The sequence below is a fragment of the Linepithema humile genome, chromosome 1 (assembly GCF_040581485.1).
Source record: "Linepithema humile isolate Giens D197 chromosome 1, Lhum_UNIL_v1.0, whole genome shotgun sequence".
NCBI classification, from domain to species: Eukaryota; Metazoa; Arthropoda; class Insecta; order Hymenoptera; family Formicidae; genus Linepithema; species Linepithema humile.
In genome coordinates, this window is record NC_090128.1 from 1,870,751 (window position 1) to 1,887,393 (window position 16,643).

The 16,643-nt window shown below is 42.9% G+C and overlaps 5 protein-coding genes and 1 non-coding gene across 12 annotated transcripts in view; 2 read left to right on the top strand and 4 right to left on the bottom strand.

The window, feature by feature from the left end:
- LOC105674451 (protein rolling stone-like) overlaps positions 1-2,418 on the top strand; it is a 16,652-nt gene extending 14,234 nt beyond the window's left edge. For all 7 annotated transcript variants that reach the window (XM_012370756.2, XM_067348351.1, XM_012370755.2 and 4 more), the window contains one exon: positions 35-2,418. In XM_012370756.2, coding sequence (XP_012226179.2) covers positions 35-906 — 872 coding nt within the window. In that variant the 3' untranslated portion in view covers positions 907-2,418. The remainder of the gene's footprint in view (positions 1-34) is intronic.
- LOC105674447 (uncharacterized) lies at positions 2,404-7,436 on the bottom strand. Its single transcript, XM_012370748.2, has 3 exons — positions 6,824-7,436; positions 4,853-6,648; positions 2,404-4,331 (listed from the first exon to the last, which is right to left on the bottom strand). The coding sequence occupies exons 2-3, from the start codon at positions 6,308-6,310 to the stop codon at positions 2,730-2,732; spliced, it is 3,060 nt and encodes a 1,019-aa protein (XP_012226171.1). The 5' UTR covers positions 6,311-6,648; positions 6,824-7,436; the 3' UTR covers positions 2,404-2,729.
- Positions 7,437-7,906: 470 nt separating this feature from the next.
- On the bottom strand, positions 7,907-9,147 carry LOC105674453 (uncharacterized). The gene is made up of 3 exons (XM_012370759.2): positions 8,651-9,147; positions 8,436-8,577; positions 7,907-8,350 (listed from the first exon to the last, which is right to left on the bottom strand). The coding sequence occupies exons 1-3, from the start codon at positions 8,699-8,701 to the stop codon at positions 7,932-7,934; spliced, it is 612 nt and encodes a 203-aa protein (XP_012226182.2). The 5' UTR covers positions 8,702-9,147; the 3' UTR covers positions 7,907-7,931.
- TRNAI-AAU (transfer RNA isoleucine (anticodon AAU)) lies at positions 9,070-9,143 on the bottom strand. The gene has a single exon. It is a non-coding gene; the product is annotated as a tRNA-Ile (tRNA).
- A 672-nt stretch (positions 9,148-9,819) lies between the features above and the next one.
- l(3)04053 (lethal (3) 04053) lies at positions 9,820-13,741 on the top strand. Its single transcript, XM_012370753.2, has 8 exons — positions 9,820-10,325; positions 10,932-11,465; positions 11,727-11,923; positions 12,008-12,081; positions 12,147-12,258; positions 12,511-12,573; positions 12,652-12,809; positions 12,892-13,741. The coding sequence occupies exons 1-8, from the start codon at positions 10,010-10,012 to the stop codon at positions 13,022-13,024; spliced, it is 1,587 nt and encodes a 528-aa protein (XP_012226176.1). The 5' UTR covers positions 9,820-10,009; the 3' UTR covers positions 13,025-13,741.
- Positions 12,373-16,558, bottom strand: Asciz (ASCIZ zinc finger protein). Its single transcript, XM_012370752.2, has 3 exons — positions 16,205-16,558; positions 15,884-16,095; positions 12,373-15,788 (listed from the first exon to the last, which is right to left on the bottom strand). The coding sequence occupies exons 1-3, from the start codon at positions 16,484-16,486 to the stop codon at positions 14,636-14,638; spliced, it is 1,647 nt and encodes a 548-aa protein (XP_012226175.2). The 5' UTR covers positions 16,487-16,558; the 3' UTR covers positions 12,373-14,635.
- Positions 16,559-16,643: the final 85 nt, after the last annotated feature.

Consider the following 16,643-nt stretch of genomic DNA (forward strand, 5'->3'; position numbering starts at 1 on the left):
CTTCGAGAAATATACTTATTTTCAATCCTTTCAGGTCATCGCGCGATGGTGAGCAAGTTCTGGTGCCAGGAGATCGGGCGCCGATGGCGTCAGGCGGGCAAGCAACAGCCGCCGCAGGCCCGTCTGATGACGGAACCGAAGTGCCAGTCGCACGTAGCCAGCTGGTACGTGACCTATCGATGGATCATCTTTTACGTGTGGGCCGGCTTCTTCGTTTGCTCCGTGGGCGAGTTCGGCAGCTACAATCCGCTGAAGCAGTACGAGAAGTGGCTGATTTACCTGACGAATTGGGACGTGGTGCTAGGCTTCACGCAGGCGTCGATCGGCCTTTACCTCGTGCTCAAGCGCTGGTACCTGCAGAAAGTGACGAGCTTCGATGCCTGCCTGCTCAGGCTCGAGTTCACCGAGCGGCTGTACTGGTTCCTGTACGTCGTCACCACGAACATGGCGATCGGCGTGACGGTATGCTACTGGGTCACCGTGTACGATCCGAAGATCCACGCTCTCGACCCGCTCAACATCATGATGCACGTGTGCAACAGCGTACTGATGTTGATCGACCTGTTCGTCACCAGCATACCGTTTCGCCTGCGAAATTTCTGGTGGTGCCTGTCGATCGTCATGTGCTACGTGATCTTCTCTGTGATCTACTACAGCGCCGGCGGCCTCGACAAGCACGGTAACCACTACATTTACGCGGTACTCGACTGGAAGCAGCCCAAGCGAACGTCGCTCGTCTGCGTCGGCGGTTTCACTTTTGTCACGCTGCTCCACTGCGTCACGTGCACGCTGGCGTACGCCAGGGATCGGATCTACCGCAGGATCGACGAGAGATTCAAAAAACGAAAACGGACAAACGAGACGGACGACAAACCACTTCCAGAAAAGCAAGCGGAAATGGTTTAATTCGCTTTTGGCTTAGTTGACAGAATGTTTGAACAGATTTAGACAATCGTCTCCGTTCGAATGGTGTTTTTTTTTCTTAATTTGAGCGCAGACCATTAAGGCAGCTTAGTATTCGGCAAGGAAGGGTGAAACGTGCCTTGTTGACAGCTATGCCTCTGAATAGAGTTCTCCCCCCCTCCCCCCCCCCTGCGAGTGACCATTGTGCTCACTTAGCTTGCGTGCTCACAGAAACGGTGAAGTATTAATAGGACGTTAACAGGGTGATGTGTAATACGATCAGGCAGATTTTTTGCGTGATTCGGCGGATTCCGTCTTCGGCAATGTCTAGTGAAAGAGAACGATAATTATCATTAACGATATCGACGAGAATGTTCCGATTGTAAAGTTATTCCCGATTTGTAAAAGTGAAGATTTATAACATTTAACGTTAACATCGCGATTTTGAAGACCAAAATGTGTTTAAGAGCTCAACATCCGTTTACGCGTTTCACCGTGCGAGAGTTCCTACCTAGTCTAATCTTTTTTTAATTTATAGACGCCCTGTAAAATTATCGAAATCAATTGATAGAAGTAATTAAAAACATCTTCCAACTTTCTTTGACGCAACACATGTATATTAGTGATGAGCGGTATTTTCATCTCTGTTATTTTGTAACTGTTATCGAAAGCTCACTGTTGTAACTGATTATCAATTTTCTCTAATACCAGTTATTTTATAACTCTGTACGTATTCTATTCGTCGTTTCGGAATGTAATCTAAAAAAATTTTTCTAGGAATTCCCTATCCAATAATTAATCGGCACATTCAACAAATTTATGACAGATAAAAGGTTTGTTCGCGTCGCATGCTCCAATACGCTTCAATCTATAATTTATATATGCATCATAAAGAAACCAGCTAATTATGCTTTTAATATATAGAATATGATAATGTAACGTCTTTTATATTAAATATGATAAGTAGTTTCTCTATGCATATGCATTATATTATTCTGCAAATTTATCTTGATAGATCGTATCAAATAACTGTTATAAAATAACTGTTTAAATGATGAGTTATTTCTGGGCAACGATAACCGTTGTAACCGTTATAGAAAAATAACTATTTAGCTCATCGCTAATATATGTAGATAAATGCGCGAGCAAAGCGTAAAAAGATGGACGTCTTTTAACGCGTCTAACCTTTTGTACATTCCATTGTCTTTTTTACTATAATAAGTAGTGATAGATAAATAATTGTGTATTGCCGAGCGATATGATTTATTCCTCTGCGTTATCGCAAAGAAAGGTATTAAACTGCATGGATCTTGTATAATGCGATATGATGTAAATTGTATCACGACTGACAAGTGTGAGAGATCTTGTGCATTTTGACGTATATGCATGTGTATACGTAAATATTGAAATTAAAACGTGCCGAGGAAAAGTTGATAAATAGTAAAATTGCTTGTAGACGTGATATATCAGTGTTACAGCTGGATAATAAAGTATAGATGATTTTTATGAAAAATATTAACGATTTATTAATAAAATAACGATTTAAAGCGATTACGAGCCGCACAATACAAATGAATCAGGCTGAGGCCAGCTCCTGGATCACAGATCGTATTTTCATATTTAAGAGCTACGTTTTCAATTGTAACAAGGATCGCCGTCGCGTTATCATGTTCAGAACGATCGTGCCGCTTCTAAGCTACATTATCATTTATCATCACATGTGTGTTCCGAACGATCACACTACAGTCACTCGATTCATCGCGAAAAATCACTTAAAAGTCGCAACAGTCGAAGAAATTGTCCGTCACTCGCGTCCACCGCGACGGTTATTCGAGGCCACGTAAGTTGCCGGCACTCTCAAGCGGGCTCGAGTCCAACAACAATACCTGATACTCCGTGCCCGCCGCGTCGTCTTGATAGTACATCGACGGCAGCTCCTCCGTGAGCAACAGACCTTCCTCGCCCTCGCCCTCCTCACTCAGATCACTGCTCGCGTCTACGTCTGGTACGAGGTTCGACGTATCCGCCGCTACCGAGTCCATGCCGAGCGCACCGTTTATCTTCAACCTGTACCAGTCCGTGTACGTTAAATCCGTCCTCGCCGATCTCTGATTCTTCTTCGCCAGCACGGCCTCTTTGATTCGATTGTCAGCGCGCGCGTCGATTTCGAGCGGCTCCAAGTTCTTCAGGGCGTTGAAAGGCGGCGGTTCCGGCTCCGGCAGGCAACGGTCCATGCTCGACGACGGCGAGGTCGTGCCGAGTATGACGGCGTCGCACGGAGTCACCATCACCATCTGCTCCTCCTCGGTCGGCGAGTTCGACGACGAATCGCGCACCGTGTATAGAATGTAGTCCACGTTATTGGCGGCGTCTGAGAACTGCGGCTCGAGCGAGTCGCCACATCGTATGCCGTGGGTCTTCAGCAGGTGCTCGCGCAGACTCGCCTCGCCGTTGATCAAGTGCCCGCACACCTCGATCGGACAACGGTACAGCCATTTCAGTTGATCTAGGTTCTCGAAACGCTCGCCGGCGTCGTGGACATCCTGCTCCTCGGCATCGTTCCCCTTCGCAGCGATCTCGTCGGCCGTCACGAGCTCTGTCGACTTGGGTTTCGGCCTGACGATCGGTTTCACGCGCGAATATTGAGATTCCTTCGTTTTCGCGCGCTTCTGACCGCCGGAAGTGCACTCCGGCGCGCTGTCGGTCGCGCCCGCCTCGGTCTTAGCCTGATGCTTCTTTATGTGCACGTATAAGCTGCTCTTGGCGGAGAATCGGGCTTCGCACACGAAGCACTGGAAGTAACGACCTTCCGTGTGCGTCAGCCGGTGCTCCTTCAGATGCTCCGAGCGCATGAATGCCTTGCCGCAGCCCGGCGCGTCGCACACGAACTTGCGTTCGTTCGTGTGCTTCTTTTGGTGGCGCTTGAGCTTGCTGGACGACGAGAAGGCCCACTTGCAGTCCTGGAACGTGCAGTGGTACGGCTTGCAGCCGGTGTGTGAGCGCGTGTGTGCCTTCAGCCGGCACGGCTTGTCAAACACCTTGCCGCATCCCGGCCACGAGCACTTGATGTCCACCTCCTTGTAGCTGTGCGAACGTTGATGCGACGTCAGCGCGTTACTGCTGTAGTAACGCTTGCCGCAGCCCTCGTGCTGACACACGTAGGGCGCGTGGCGTTGATCGTGCGACTTCATATGCAGCTCCAGCGCTCGCTTCGTTTGGAACTTCTCGCCGCAGTCCGGCACCTGACAGACGATTCGGTTCGGACGACTGTGCAGCTTCGTGTGGCTCCACAGATTGTAAATGGTAGTGAAGCGGCGATTGCAGCCCTCCACCTCGCACACGTAATCCTTGCGCTTTAGATGCGTCTCCTTGTGTCTCTTCAGCTTGAACTCGGAATAAAAGGCCCAGGTGCAGCCTTCGAAATCGCACTGCAAAAGTATTTCCGGTGAAGATGGTCATAAAGGAAAACGTGAATAAGTTTTAAAAGTTTGCAATAGCATGCAAAAGATCTATTTAATATTAATTTCTGTTTTTATCTTCTTAATATATCAAATCTGTTATTTTTTCTTCTAAATAATTTTTTAAAAATATGCTTTGATGATACTCAATTTAAATTTATCAAAGTCATCTTTCTGCTATTAAATTTGTTGCACTTGTTATTTTTGCAAATCTTTATGCATCACGAGATTAACATTGCAAATCCAAGAAGATTAAATGACTATCGAATATTAAAAAATTTGAATATTCTTGAGTATAAGTTGAAATAAATTAGTTTGTTCGTATGCTACGCATCCGATAATATAGTGTAAAAAAATTGTGAAAATTTTTGATATTAAAATTCAATATAAACGGACCAAAAATCTTAAAATACTGTGAAAAGATATTAAACACGTAAACAAGATGATATTAAAATTGCATAGTACAAATATGTCATTATTTTTCAACGTACTTTAAATGGCCTAATTCCGAAATGAGCTAACAGGTGACCCTTCAAAGTGTACAGTCTGCCAAACTGCCTGTTGCAGCCATCTCGCGGACAGAGCCACACCTTGTCGTGGTCGGTGATGCACACGGGCTGCAGACTGTCGTCGGTGATGCCTAGTTCCTCCAACGCGTTGGATATAACAATTTCGTACTGATTACTCGGATTATTATCGACACCATACTCGACGGCACCGTTCCAGACCGCGGACGTGGTGTCTATCTTGGGCAGTTTCGGAAAGTTGCCCGTCGCCTCGATCAGCTCCGAGGTTTTGCCCTGATAGATCTGCTTCTCCGTGCCGGTGTTGATAACAATTTGCGTCGTATTGGAGATCTTGTCGGTCGATATGGCGACCACAGCCATCACGCCATCCTGCGCAGCCACGTCGGCGAAGTTCTTGCCGTTGATTGGGTTGTCGAGCTTCTCGAATCTCTGTCGACGCTTCTTAATGATACGCGGCTCCAGCTTCGTCCTGGTCTTCGACTTCAATTGGTGTATTATGGTGTCTTGAACGTCCGCTTCCGCGGAATTCACCATAGAACTCGACGAGCCCTCCTCCATTGGCGTCAGAGTTGCGATGAAAAGTTCCGAGGGATTTGCCGCGGCCTGCGCCGCGGCTTCCTCCTCCAACTTGACGTTCACGATCTCGTCCACAGCTTCCAAATCCGCCGGCAGCTCGTCGAGGACAACCTGCGTGCATTTTTCACAATCCGCCTCGTCATTCCGCTCCGCGACTTCCGTCTTCAAACTAATTCGCTCGACTTCCTGGTTCTCCGTTACGTTCAACGTCGGATGATGGGCGCTGGTGGACGGCAGAATCTCACCGGCCACCATCATGTCGTCCGGCGAGAGCGCCGCCAGCGGGTCCAGATGGTCCAACTGGAACTCCGGCAGCATGAATTCGTCGACGACCTTCTCGCACGGCGGCTCGAGCAGCCGGTTCTCGCTCTGCGTCAGATCCGGTAGTATCGGATCGTAACCGGAGGAAAGATTGAGCTTCTTGGCGTCGGCCAGATCGAGGTCGATGGACAGACCGTACGGGTCCTTGCCCAGAAAGCAGCCGTGTGACAGCATCTCCTCGCCTAAGTAACGGTCCACGCCTTCCACCACCTTGGCCGTGTCCAGGTCCATGCTCGACGGCATCGGCGGCTCTGTACTGCGTGTTCTCAACCATTTCTCGAAGTCGGCTACCGTTTCGACGTCGGCGCACCTACCGCTCGTCGTCTCGTGCCAGCCATCGCTTTTCCGAATTCGTCTGTCTCTCTTAGCGACCTCGCCCGCCCTTGACGGGACAAAAAGCGCATCGGTGGGCGCGCACTCCGTTCCTTCCGATACGCTCTCAGATCCGATTCTTTCCCGACTGCGTCTTTTTGACCTGCAAGCGGCGGCGACGGCGGTAACAGCGGCGGCTCCCCTGCGCGACATTGGTGGTCCGCCTCGTGGTCGGCACTGCTAAGGAAGCCCACGGCGTTAGAACCGAGCGACAACGACATTCGATGAGACATTATATCTCTTCTTACGGCGCGACGGAGCTCGGTCGCTCCAGAAGACCGCAGCTGCGACAGCGCGTTTCGTGTGCAATTGTTGTCGCACGTGTCAAAGTGTGTTCCATTTCTTTTTCTGTGTTCGGTCACGTTTTACCCGCCTTCGTAAGAATCAGGATTGTCGTAGATTGCACATGTAATTCGTCGCCGGCTGCACACTTGAAAAAAACGTCGCAGATATCACGAAAAGGTCAAATTTTTTTTTACTTTCCGATAACCCTACAACAAAGAAACATCAAAACATTTACTGTCAGTTTTAGAAATATGATGTAATAACGTGTCTCTTCAAGGTTAACTTAGGGTAAAGAAAGATTTTTAGGCAGCAAGAGAATTAAAAATTATATTTCTTTTAAATGTTGATTGTTCGAATGACAGAGCCGACATAACCTCTTACCTCGTACGCTAGCTGCATGAAGCAGCAGGCGGGCGGGCGGTGTGTCGGATCGATACAGCGGTTATGTCCGATCGGGAGAGGCCTCGTCAAAGTGATAATGACGGCGAGGGGAGAGCAACGAAAAGATCGTTTCCTTCTCTATTCGCTGACCATGTGAACGCGCACTTGTTACGCCCAATTCGTGCAAATCCTTCTCCTTTGCGGATGATAATAAATCGTAGAAAATGCCAAACTGAACGGACTATGAGCCGGACCAACTCATGCAATCAACAGCACGCTGATCAGCCGCGGCTGAGCCATCTGACGGTGCATACGCTTATCTCACATAACTCACATGCCATTGATACGGCTGATAACGGAAATTTATTTTTTGTTGCATTTTTCTCTCTTCCTTTCCTTCGATACTTGACATAAATACACAAGCGGATATCTCTTTAATAACATATTCTCGGATCAAACTTTGTACAGTGAGAGTATCGAGTCGCCAATAGTTTTTGAATTATAAATTAGGAAAAAATTTTATATATGTTCTATTGAAAAGAAAATAAAGCAGACATTTTATTATCTCCATTATTCATAACTATGTATAAGAGAAAAATTGCATTTATTTATTGTAATTTTTGCTACTTAGAATTATTCATAACAAGATGTTACGAAGACGCACACACTATGGCTCAACCATTTTTTCACTCATTAGAGTTTTCAATTTTTTCATTCTTGAAAGCCCTTGTGGATTTTCCTGCGCCATTGCCTGACGTAATATTTTTACTGTGGAATTACGAACTGTGTTTTTTCGTATCGATATTGGACGAGATATCGATTTTTCATCAATATTCTTTGATGCAACATCTTGAGGCTTGGCGATTTTTTCAGCCATGAGTGGCTTTATCTCCTTGCACGATTTAATGGGTGCTGTCGATGTTATTATTTTATCTTCATAATTTTCATTTTTCTAATAATTATAAAATAAATACACTTTTAAAAATATAAAACTATAATACAATGTCTATAAAAATATTACTTAAAAAGGAACAAAAATGTTAATATTTCTATTTAAAAAAATATAAAAATAAACTTATTAACCTTGGAAAAAGGTTAGATAATAATATTAAAAATTCTTTGATACTTTAAAATCTCCTGTCATCATCTTGTTCAACAGCACAGCTTTAGGCATTTTGTACGCTGGTGGTGGTTTAGGCTGCGGTTCCATCCTTTTCGATTCTTTCAAAGATCTAGCTGGCTCAGTGTATATCAACACATCTCCGGCTGTCTTTTGATAACGTGGATCGCATAATCGCGGATCTTTTATCTCATCGCGATGCGCTTGTCTCTGACGATGGGCCAAACGGCAAATGCAAGAATCCACCCGGGACTTCTTACGATCTGAACCAAACATATATTCCCAGAGAGTCAACTTTTGCTTCGGAGATTTCTGCGCCTTGCAAATAACACTCGGCATATCTTTTATCTTCATCGATGACGTTCTTCGAAGACTTAAGAAGCGCATCTTCTTCTGTCCTTTTAAAACTTCAAGAAAATTACGTTAAAAGAGAAATTTTAAAAAATTTTCAATTTCATCGTAATGTTCCATAAATCATTTATTAAATTTTACCACGACTTTTAGGATCGCTTGTTGAGGCTGATATTAATTTCTTACAATTGTGACGACGTTCTTTGTTAATATTTCTCTGCGAGTATAAAGTAGGCTGGAAGCAATGCCATGGTTGTTGCCACAAGAAAAGGTTATATTTGTTCTTTTGAAAAAAATTACGATTAATGCATACACAAATCTATTGTATGAATATTAATAGATCGACAAAAACTTACGTTTGATGTGAGTAAACTGGAAATTTGGAACTTGGGCCGAAAAGATGCCATTGAAAACGAATATTTGTGTTTTACGTTTAATTACATGTTCGGAATGAGTATCAGCAGACGATGAAACAAAAAAATTACGTCAACTTTTAACAATTTGTTAATATGAGACACGCTAAGCGCGCGCAGTTTATTCTTTAATTATAAAGAAAAAAAGATAACAATAAAAATCTTTCATGCTTTTTTTAAGATAGGATTAAAAATAAAAAAAAATAAAATATAGAAATAATTATCTACAAAAAATAATATTTACCAATCAAATACGTTAGAAATCAAGTATATTTTCTTATAATATAATTACATTTGTATTTTAAATAAATGTAAAAAAAAATTTCTTAAATATAAAATTTTTAAATAGAGACAAAAAAAGTTGGCCCATGAGGGGATCGAACCCGCGACCTTCGCGTTATTAGCACGACGCTCTAACCAACTGAGCTAATGGGCCAGTCGAAAAGCCTTCTTCGTATTTGATTTTTATGTTATTTTTTGTAAACAAAAATAATTATATTATTTAAGTCAAAATTAAACGACATAAAATATAAATAGTGTTTCAATTGCTAAATAAAAGAATACATTTTTAAGAAAAAATATAAAATTAATATTTTGGTGATACTTTAACACCACTTATTTGAAGTATTAAACATTGTAAGTCTTTAATTGTAGATTTAAATAACCTACAATTAAAATTAATAGATGATAATTACAAAAAAATAATAGAATATATTCTAGATAAATATAATATACATAAATAAGGAAACAAATTCATAAGTTAAATTGGCAGACTTTCAATAACGCCAATAAATGATGCCTTGCAAAATGCGTCGCAATCAGCTTTAAACGAATCGTTAATCGCTCGTTTACGACTCGTTTACGCTCCTAATTAATCTATCGTTAGCTTGCCAAGGAATGTCATTAATAGAACATCCGTTTCAGGACACTTTATGCACGTTACGCGAGAGGGACGAAGCTAAAAAACACTCGGTGACTTAGTTACACTTTTTCACCCTTTTGTATCTTCTCTCTTTTCTTCTTTAAAGGCTAAATACACAACTATCCCACTTTAAGCGCAGAAAGTACAGATAAAACTTACAAATCCACAATGTCGAAGAGCGCTGTCCTGCTGTTGGTCCGAGCTAACCTAACCTAACCTCGTCGCGATCAGCAGCGATCAGCAGTGTTCGTGGAAGCGGACGGACGGTGACAGTCGTTGAGTGAGGTAAGCGCGCGACCCTCTCTTCGACGAGGTCGAACGGTCGCGCGCGCGACGACAACGACGAATGCTTCGGTCGCTGGCGTCGACCGTCTCGAATTATGGCAAACCGCAGGACAAGGACCGAAGAGCCGTGTCTTCGATTGTCATTGTCAAAGCGCAGCATGTGGTCCTCGTCGTCCGACGAGGACGAGAAGATACCCGCCATTGCCAGTCGCATCCGCGCTGCGGCCCGTAGAAATCCTCCGATGGGACCGCCGATGGATGGTGAGATTGCCTATCCGTTGTCATCGTCATCCGACGAAGAGGGGATGACTAGGACTCAAGGGTGCAAGAACAATCCACCGACGTCACCAACGTCACCGACGTCGGACCGTTTCACCAGGAGTCGCGTCGACGCCGTCGACCAGGCGTTAGGTAAGGATACATCGTCTTTGTACAGAGTTTCCTAAAATTCGCAGGTTGTTCTTTTCATGATACAGATTGTCGAACTGTTTTAAGATCAATTTTTCAGTGAAGATGTTGAGGCATCAATAGTCTCTGAGTTTTAAGTTATCGGAAAAAGAAGAGAATTGAAGTTTTATATAGATAACTAACAGAAACATATTTTTCAGTTTATTAAGAAGATAGAGCTATATATACATATATACTCTCTTAAAAAAGAGACTAGAATCTTCATCTTCATGTTGCAATGTTAGTAACCAAACCATTCAACGGCATTAAGAAATATCCATCAATTTGAAAAGGAATTAAAAATCTTATTCCATTTTTCTAGTGTTAATTGTACATAAATTTGACAAAAATGTCAATTTAAAACTTAGTTAAAAAGAAAGATGTGATAAACCATGATGATTTTCAGCATTTTATTGAGGAAAAACTTACTCCAAATTGATGAGAGAATTTCTTACTGAAAAAGATATTTGCGAGTTTTGTTAGACACTCTATATATTGTCATTATAATATCGTTTACACAATTGCAAATTGTTTCACGTGCGATCGAAACTAAGAAGAATCTTTTTGCAGGTCAAGACGCATCATCGCGCCGTGATAACAATCCCTTTAGTTTTAAAGCCTTTTTGAAGAACGGCACGCAGCAGCAGACAAATTATCACAATACTGGCGCGCGACCCAAGGTCTACACGTCGCCCACGTCGAGTCCCGGCAACGTTCTCGACAAAGACAGCACCAGTGGCAGTGTCTATTCCAGCCGTAATCCGACGGAGCTGCCGGATTTTGTACAGGATCATTTGGTTATCGAGCAGTGCTATCTGAACCATGAGTCCAGCCAGCCGGTGCTACCCGATGTGGACAATCTGCCGGACTTCGCGCTAAACAGCGTGGAGCAACGGCAATCGCGACTGCGAAACGAGACCAAGAAGAACGATTCAGACGCCCTATGCGATGATCTGCGATTGTTCGATCTCACCGGTATGCTGCATAAGGGATTGCCATCGCACAGAAATCATGCCGCATCAAATGCGAATCACTTGGACCTGCCTACATTCGAGGACAGGCAGGACGAAAACGCGTCCTTTCTTCCTCGCTCCGAGCACAGAGGTATTTTTCGTATTCCAAATTCTGCAGCTTAACGCGAGAACAGTCAATGTCAGCTTGGTCAAAGATGGGTTTCTGCAGAAAAATAAAGTATGAGTAGCGATCATTTTATATTTTTAACTACGAAACTAAAGCGTTTATGTACAAATAGTTGGCGATTGCTACGACTGAAAATGGCACCGATTGTTTCTGCATTGAGAATGCAAAATTATACGATTTCTGCAAAGTTTACGAGAGGATAAGAGTCATCTTTTTTTTTTGCAGAGTTTCCATTTGATCTACCGTTACCGCTTCCCGAATCCAATCCCAGTGCAAATGCAACTGCACGGGACGGCCCTCCGCCGGTGAGTGAAACGAACGTTCACAAATCCCTGCCGGACTTCTTGAGCGACGGCCCCATACATAATAGGTCCACAGATCCAGAACCTGTCGCAGGCATAGCAGAATCCGCGGAAAGAAGGGTAAATTTATTATAATTCGGAGATCTAATAAATAAAGATAACGGATGAAGAGATAAGACAAAAATCTAAAATTATATGTTGCAGCTTTTGCTCGAAAACGAAAGATTGCGTCATCAGTTGGAGGTAGCTCGAAGGCAAATTAATGAGAAGGCGGAAAGGTAATGACAGCTCGCTTCGAATCCCGGTTTACTCATGTGATCAGTGTGTAATGCGTTGATTGCAGAATTCGTTCGCTGGAGGCAGAATTGTTAGCTAAACGTGAGGTCGAGCACGAAGAGGCGGCCCACTTGGAGAAGGCGATGGAGCAGGTCGAAGATAACTTAAAACGAAGTACAGTGAGTACAGAGACAAATATCTGTTCTAAATCATAAACTGCAATTTTTAATTGGAAAATATTAAATATTGTGTTATGTAATCAAAGAATTTCCGGAAAGTCAAAAAAATGCATATTACAAAAGTTACGAATGTTTTTATTAAATTATCATGTCTTTCAATACATCTCTTTCAACAATTAAGCAACTCTTGAAAATATTTCGACTGATTACTCTCGCATCATCGTGAAATGACACGTTACTTTTATTTCGCAGAAGCGAGCAGTCAACGCCGAAAGCACTGTTACGTCGTTGAAAAAGGAGATCAAAACTTTAACGGTAAATATAGCTTGCGCACGTGGAACGGTACGACAAACTACAAAACTAATATAATGGTCTGCGCGTTACTTAATTCAGACAGAGATATCCCTGCTACGACTGGAGAATAGTGAATTGCGCGCAGGTATCTCGGCGGCTGGACAAAGCAAGTCGGGCGTTAATGTCGCTAATCGTACGATCAAGAGACTCGCTCGTGATCTATTCACGGCTGCATCGACGGCTGAAGTGTCGCTCAGGTAAAAAAAAATGATCTAATTCACTAAAATACATGAAACAATCTATAATGTGGAATAAACATTTTGTACATTCTTGTAACAGGCAGTTAATATCCGGTGTGGACAATCTGAGAGTCCTCGCATCGACTCTCGAGAATATGGACAGGATAGAAGACTGGACCAAAGACTTTTTACCCGACTCCGACGAGGACAATGCTGCCGGTCCTGCAGTATAATAAAACGTTCTCTTTCTCTTTCTCTTTCTCTATATTATATATATATATATAATATATATATATATAATATATATATTCGTATTTTCGCACTGTATCCCGTTTTATCACTTCTCCATATATTCCATCAAATCACAATTTCGCTGCGCATCTATTGTTAACCCTTCATTCTTGCCTTGACAAGTTTAACACATTTGTGCAGCTTCGTTGCGAAACGTAATGAGACACATTCATCATCCGATCGTTTCTTGTTACCTGCGCTCGTCGCAGTATTTCAAATTCTCATTCCTCCGTTCATACCAAACATTCTAACGCAAGATCATCTCACACAATTCGAGCATGTATAAACACGTATTATTTATGAAGTATTCGTTATATTTTTGTATTTCTGTTTGTGAACAGTTTGTAAAATCTATTCAACGCACCGTACAGAGATGCATCTCCGATGACGTAATTGCGACTTTCCTCAATTAAAAGGAATATATTTTCTTAGTTGTATATTGTACGTGGACGAGAAATGTGGATTCAAAAAGTACTCGGAATATCACGTGACGTTGTCGCACGACCGATACAGACGTTAAAAGCAATCGCTCGCGTACACCGCGCGCAAGTACAGCATGTGATGTAAAACAAAATATATTTTTAACGAAAGAAATACTGACCCTTTTACCGCGTATACGACATGTACACACGAGGCTTTAAATAGAGATATGAAACAGATGTACATTTAGTCCGATTTCCAGTCCATAATTTTATTGCTAAGTGCATCATGACAATGTGTATATATCGCCAGTGCAATACTTATTTTCGATATTGGATGTGCAGGTATACGCCAGATTACGCTCCAACGTGTGCGATATGTGTATATAAAAACTTTGGTATTGGAAAAAATTAAAGAAACAATACGCACACGTATATATGTACATATATGCAGGTATACATATATAGAACCACATTTGGCAAATGGTCGTGGTGCTCGCTGTCAACTTTTTTACTTGACACTTCAAATAGTTATAAGCCTCAAATGAAAAAGTTAAGTGACACGAGTAGTTTGAGTGTTCGATCATTAAAAGATGTCCAGAAATCAGGCACTTTTCGATTCTACCATAAATTTGAAATGGATATTTTTTTAACGTATTGTAGCGGAATGATGGATAAAAAATGCGAAATAAAAGATCGTGAATATCGTGTAAAACACAATAAATTAATGAATTACCAAACTGTTGAAAAATAACTCTGTGTTCATGATACAAGCATTGGAAAATATAGTGTGGATCAAAATACGCACTAAAAATCGAAATTAAACATAAAGCAGGTATGACGAGAATTGATTGGCGAACGTTTACAACAATAGAAAAGTGTCTATTTAAATTTTAGAAAAATCTCTGAAAATTCTTTAATTTTTTAAAGAATATTTTCGATTAAATTTTTAGGCAAAAGTGATACAAGCTTCTCAGTGTGTGCTCGTATTCATGAAGAAAGAATTATAGAGTCATTCAAGTATCAAATGTTAAGTTTGAAAAAGATAAGTTCCCTAATTTTTTTAGACAGAAAAAAGTTCTTTGAAAATTTCAGTTTTAAATTCTTCCAAATACCCTAAAAGGCATACTTAACTCATCGAAGTTCTTCGAAAAAGCTAAGCAGATCGGTTTGCGTTTCAGTGTGACTAATCTGTGTGTTGAGCCAGGATCTGCAGGATCCCATGGATATGTTGCAACCGGTTTCGCAGATCTCGAACTTCGTTTGAGTCTCGGTGGAAACTGTGGTGTCGTCGTGTGACCAGGCAGTCTGCGTCTGTATGTTCGACAGTCCCAATTCGGAAGACAGCATCTCGTTGCAGGTCTGCGTGTACGTGTTGCTGTACAGCAGTTGTTCCATATTGTCCAAATCGCTCGTGGTCTGCGTTTCGATATTCGAGCTCAACGCGAACGACCTCGACAGTGATTCGGGGTAGAAGTACGACGGTGAAAACGCTTGCTCGGTTTGCGTTTCAATGCTGCTGAATCTGTCGTCGAACGTCTTGGCGGCGGTCAGCATGGGATCCGCTACGGACATGCCGTCCGTCGAACCGTAAGAATATCCACCGACGCCCGCCGATGTGTCTTCCGCGTACGGCAACGTCATCAACGCCACCGAGTTCTTCGGCACGCACTGTATCATAGGATTGTGGCTGTGTCCGTAGAACGTGTCGAATTCTGTCTGCGTCACGCTGTCGTTGAACGCCTCAAACATGTCTTTCTCAGGTATCGTCTGCGTGCCGGAAGTGTTCTTCTCCCAGAAGTCCTGCAGACCTACGTCGTGACGAAGTGGCAGCGGACTGGCCGGGAATAAATTGGTCGACGCGAAATTGTCGCCGAGATTGAGATCCTCCTTGAGCAACGCGTGCTCCGATTGTTTCGATAGCGCGCGACAGCTTCCCACGCGTTTATGCGCCTTCGAGTCTCTGATCGCTCGCGGCACTTGCATCGTTTGCGTCTCCATGGATTTTTTCAAGCTCTTCTTATTCGAGAAGCTGCTCGTCTGCGTTTGCTTGGACATTCGACGTCTCGCGCTGCAGTGCAGATTGTTGTTGTTGTTGTTGAGGTTCAATATCTTTTTACTTTTTCTGCAATCATCCGTCTGCACACCAACGTCACATGTATTGTTTATCACAGTGCTAGTGCTTTCGTTACTTTTCTCTGACTTATCTAGATTAGGAAGTATTGTGAGAGGTTTCTTTGCAATGCTAGTCGGTAAAACAATCCGTATTGTCATGGAATTGGTATGCCTGCAAAAAGAAATTACAAATATACTAGTACAATTTTCTATCACTTGAGACCAAAATAGTAAACAAGAAAATGTGTAATATAAATGGAAACCTACTTCAAAGAATTTTGATTTTTCTTCGTTATAGCATGTGACGATCGCTTTGCATGTGTAAGCAATGCTTCATACGTAGTGTAAGTCTTTGAGCAGGTGCACGTAAACTCTACACCGCAGACTCTCATGTGTCCCTCCTTGGCAGATTTCGTGGAGAAACTCTTACTGCAATGATTACAAGGATAATTCTTCTCGGCGTGCACTTTCAAATAATGCTGGAAGAATGATGCAATGTCATTATGACACAATCATGAAATTTCAGCAAAGAGCAACCTTGAAAGATTAGTACTTTTTTTTACATTAATCTGCATTTCTTATACTCACTTGCTTCAGGTACTTCATAGTGCTGAAGTATCTCTGAGAATTGACGGCGTAGACGCACGACTGCACCGGGCAGTGATAACGCACATTCTCCTTCGTGATCTTATCCAGCTTCTTGCGCTGATGAACTTTGAGATCGTGCAGTCGATAGCGTGACTCGTTTGTGAAAACGAGCCCACACTGCTCGCATTTGACATTGTCGGTTATCACGCTCAGCTCCTCCGGCGATGGGCAGATCGTTTTCTCGCATATCGATGCACTTTCCGTCGACAATCCCCTCGGCATCAGCGATGAGAAACCTGCGGTAACCCTGCGACCGTGCTTTCAAACAAACCACAAACCCAGCCCCGTCGCGCATGCGCGGTTTAATGCTGAATTCACACTGTCGCTGTTATTTGAAATCCTATATCCAATAGGAATAATGTAGTGTTTAGAGATTTCA

Coding starts and splice junctions, on each gene's coding strand:
- LOC105674453 (XM_012370759.2), bottom strand. CDS start 8,701: ATGGCATCTTTTCGGCCCAAGTTCCAAATTTCCAGTTTACTCACATCA. Junction 8,578..8,650: donor CCAGTTTACTCACATCAAAC/GTAAGTTTTTGT, acceptor TTTTTTCAAAAG/AACAAATATAACCTTTTCTT. Junction 8,351..8,435: donor AAGCGATCCTAAAAGTCGTG/GTAAAATTTAAT, acceptor ATTTTCTTGAAG/TTTTAAAAGGACAGAAGAAG.
- Asciz (XM_012370752.2), bottom strand. CDS start 16,486: ATGCCGAGGGGATTGTCGACGGAAAGTGCATCGATATGCGAGAAAACG. Junction 16,096..16,204: donor CTATGAAGTACCTGAAGCAA/GTGAGTATAAGA, acceptor TCATTCTTCCAG/CATTATTTGAAAGTGCACGC. Junction 15,789..15,883: donor AAAAATCAAAATTCTTTGAA/GTAGGTTTCCAT, acceptor TTCTTTTTGCAG/GCATACCAATTCCATGACAA.
- LOC105674447 (XM_012370748.2), bottom strand. CDS start 6,310: ATGTCGCGCAGGGGAGCCGCCGCTGTTACCGCCGTCGCCGCCGCTTGC. Junction 4,332..4,852: donor TCGGAATTAGGCCATTTAAA/GTACGTTGAAAA, acceptor ATACTTTTGCAG/TGCGATTTCGAAGGCTGCAC.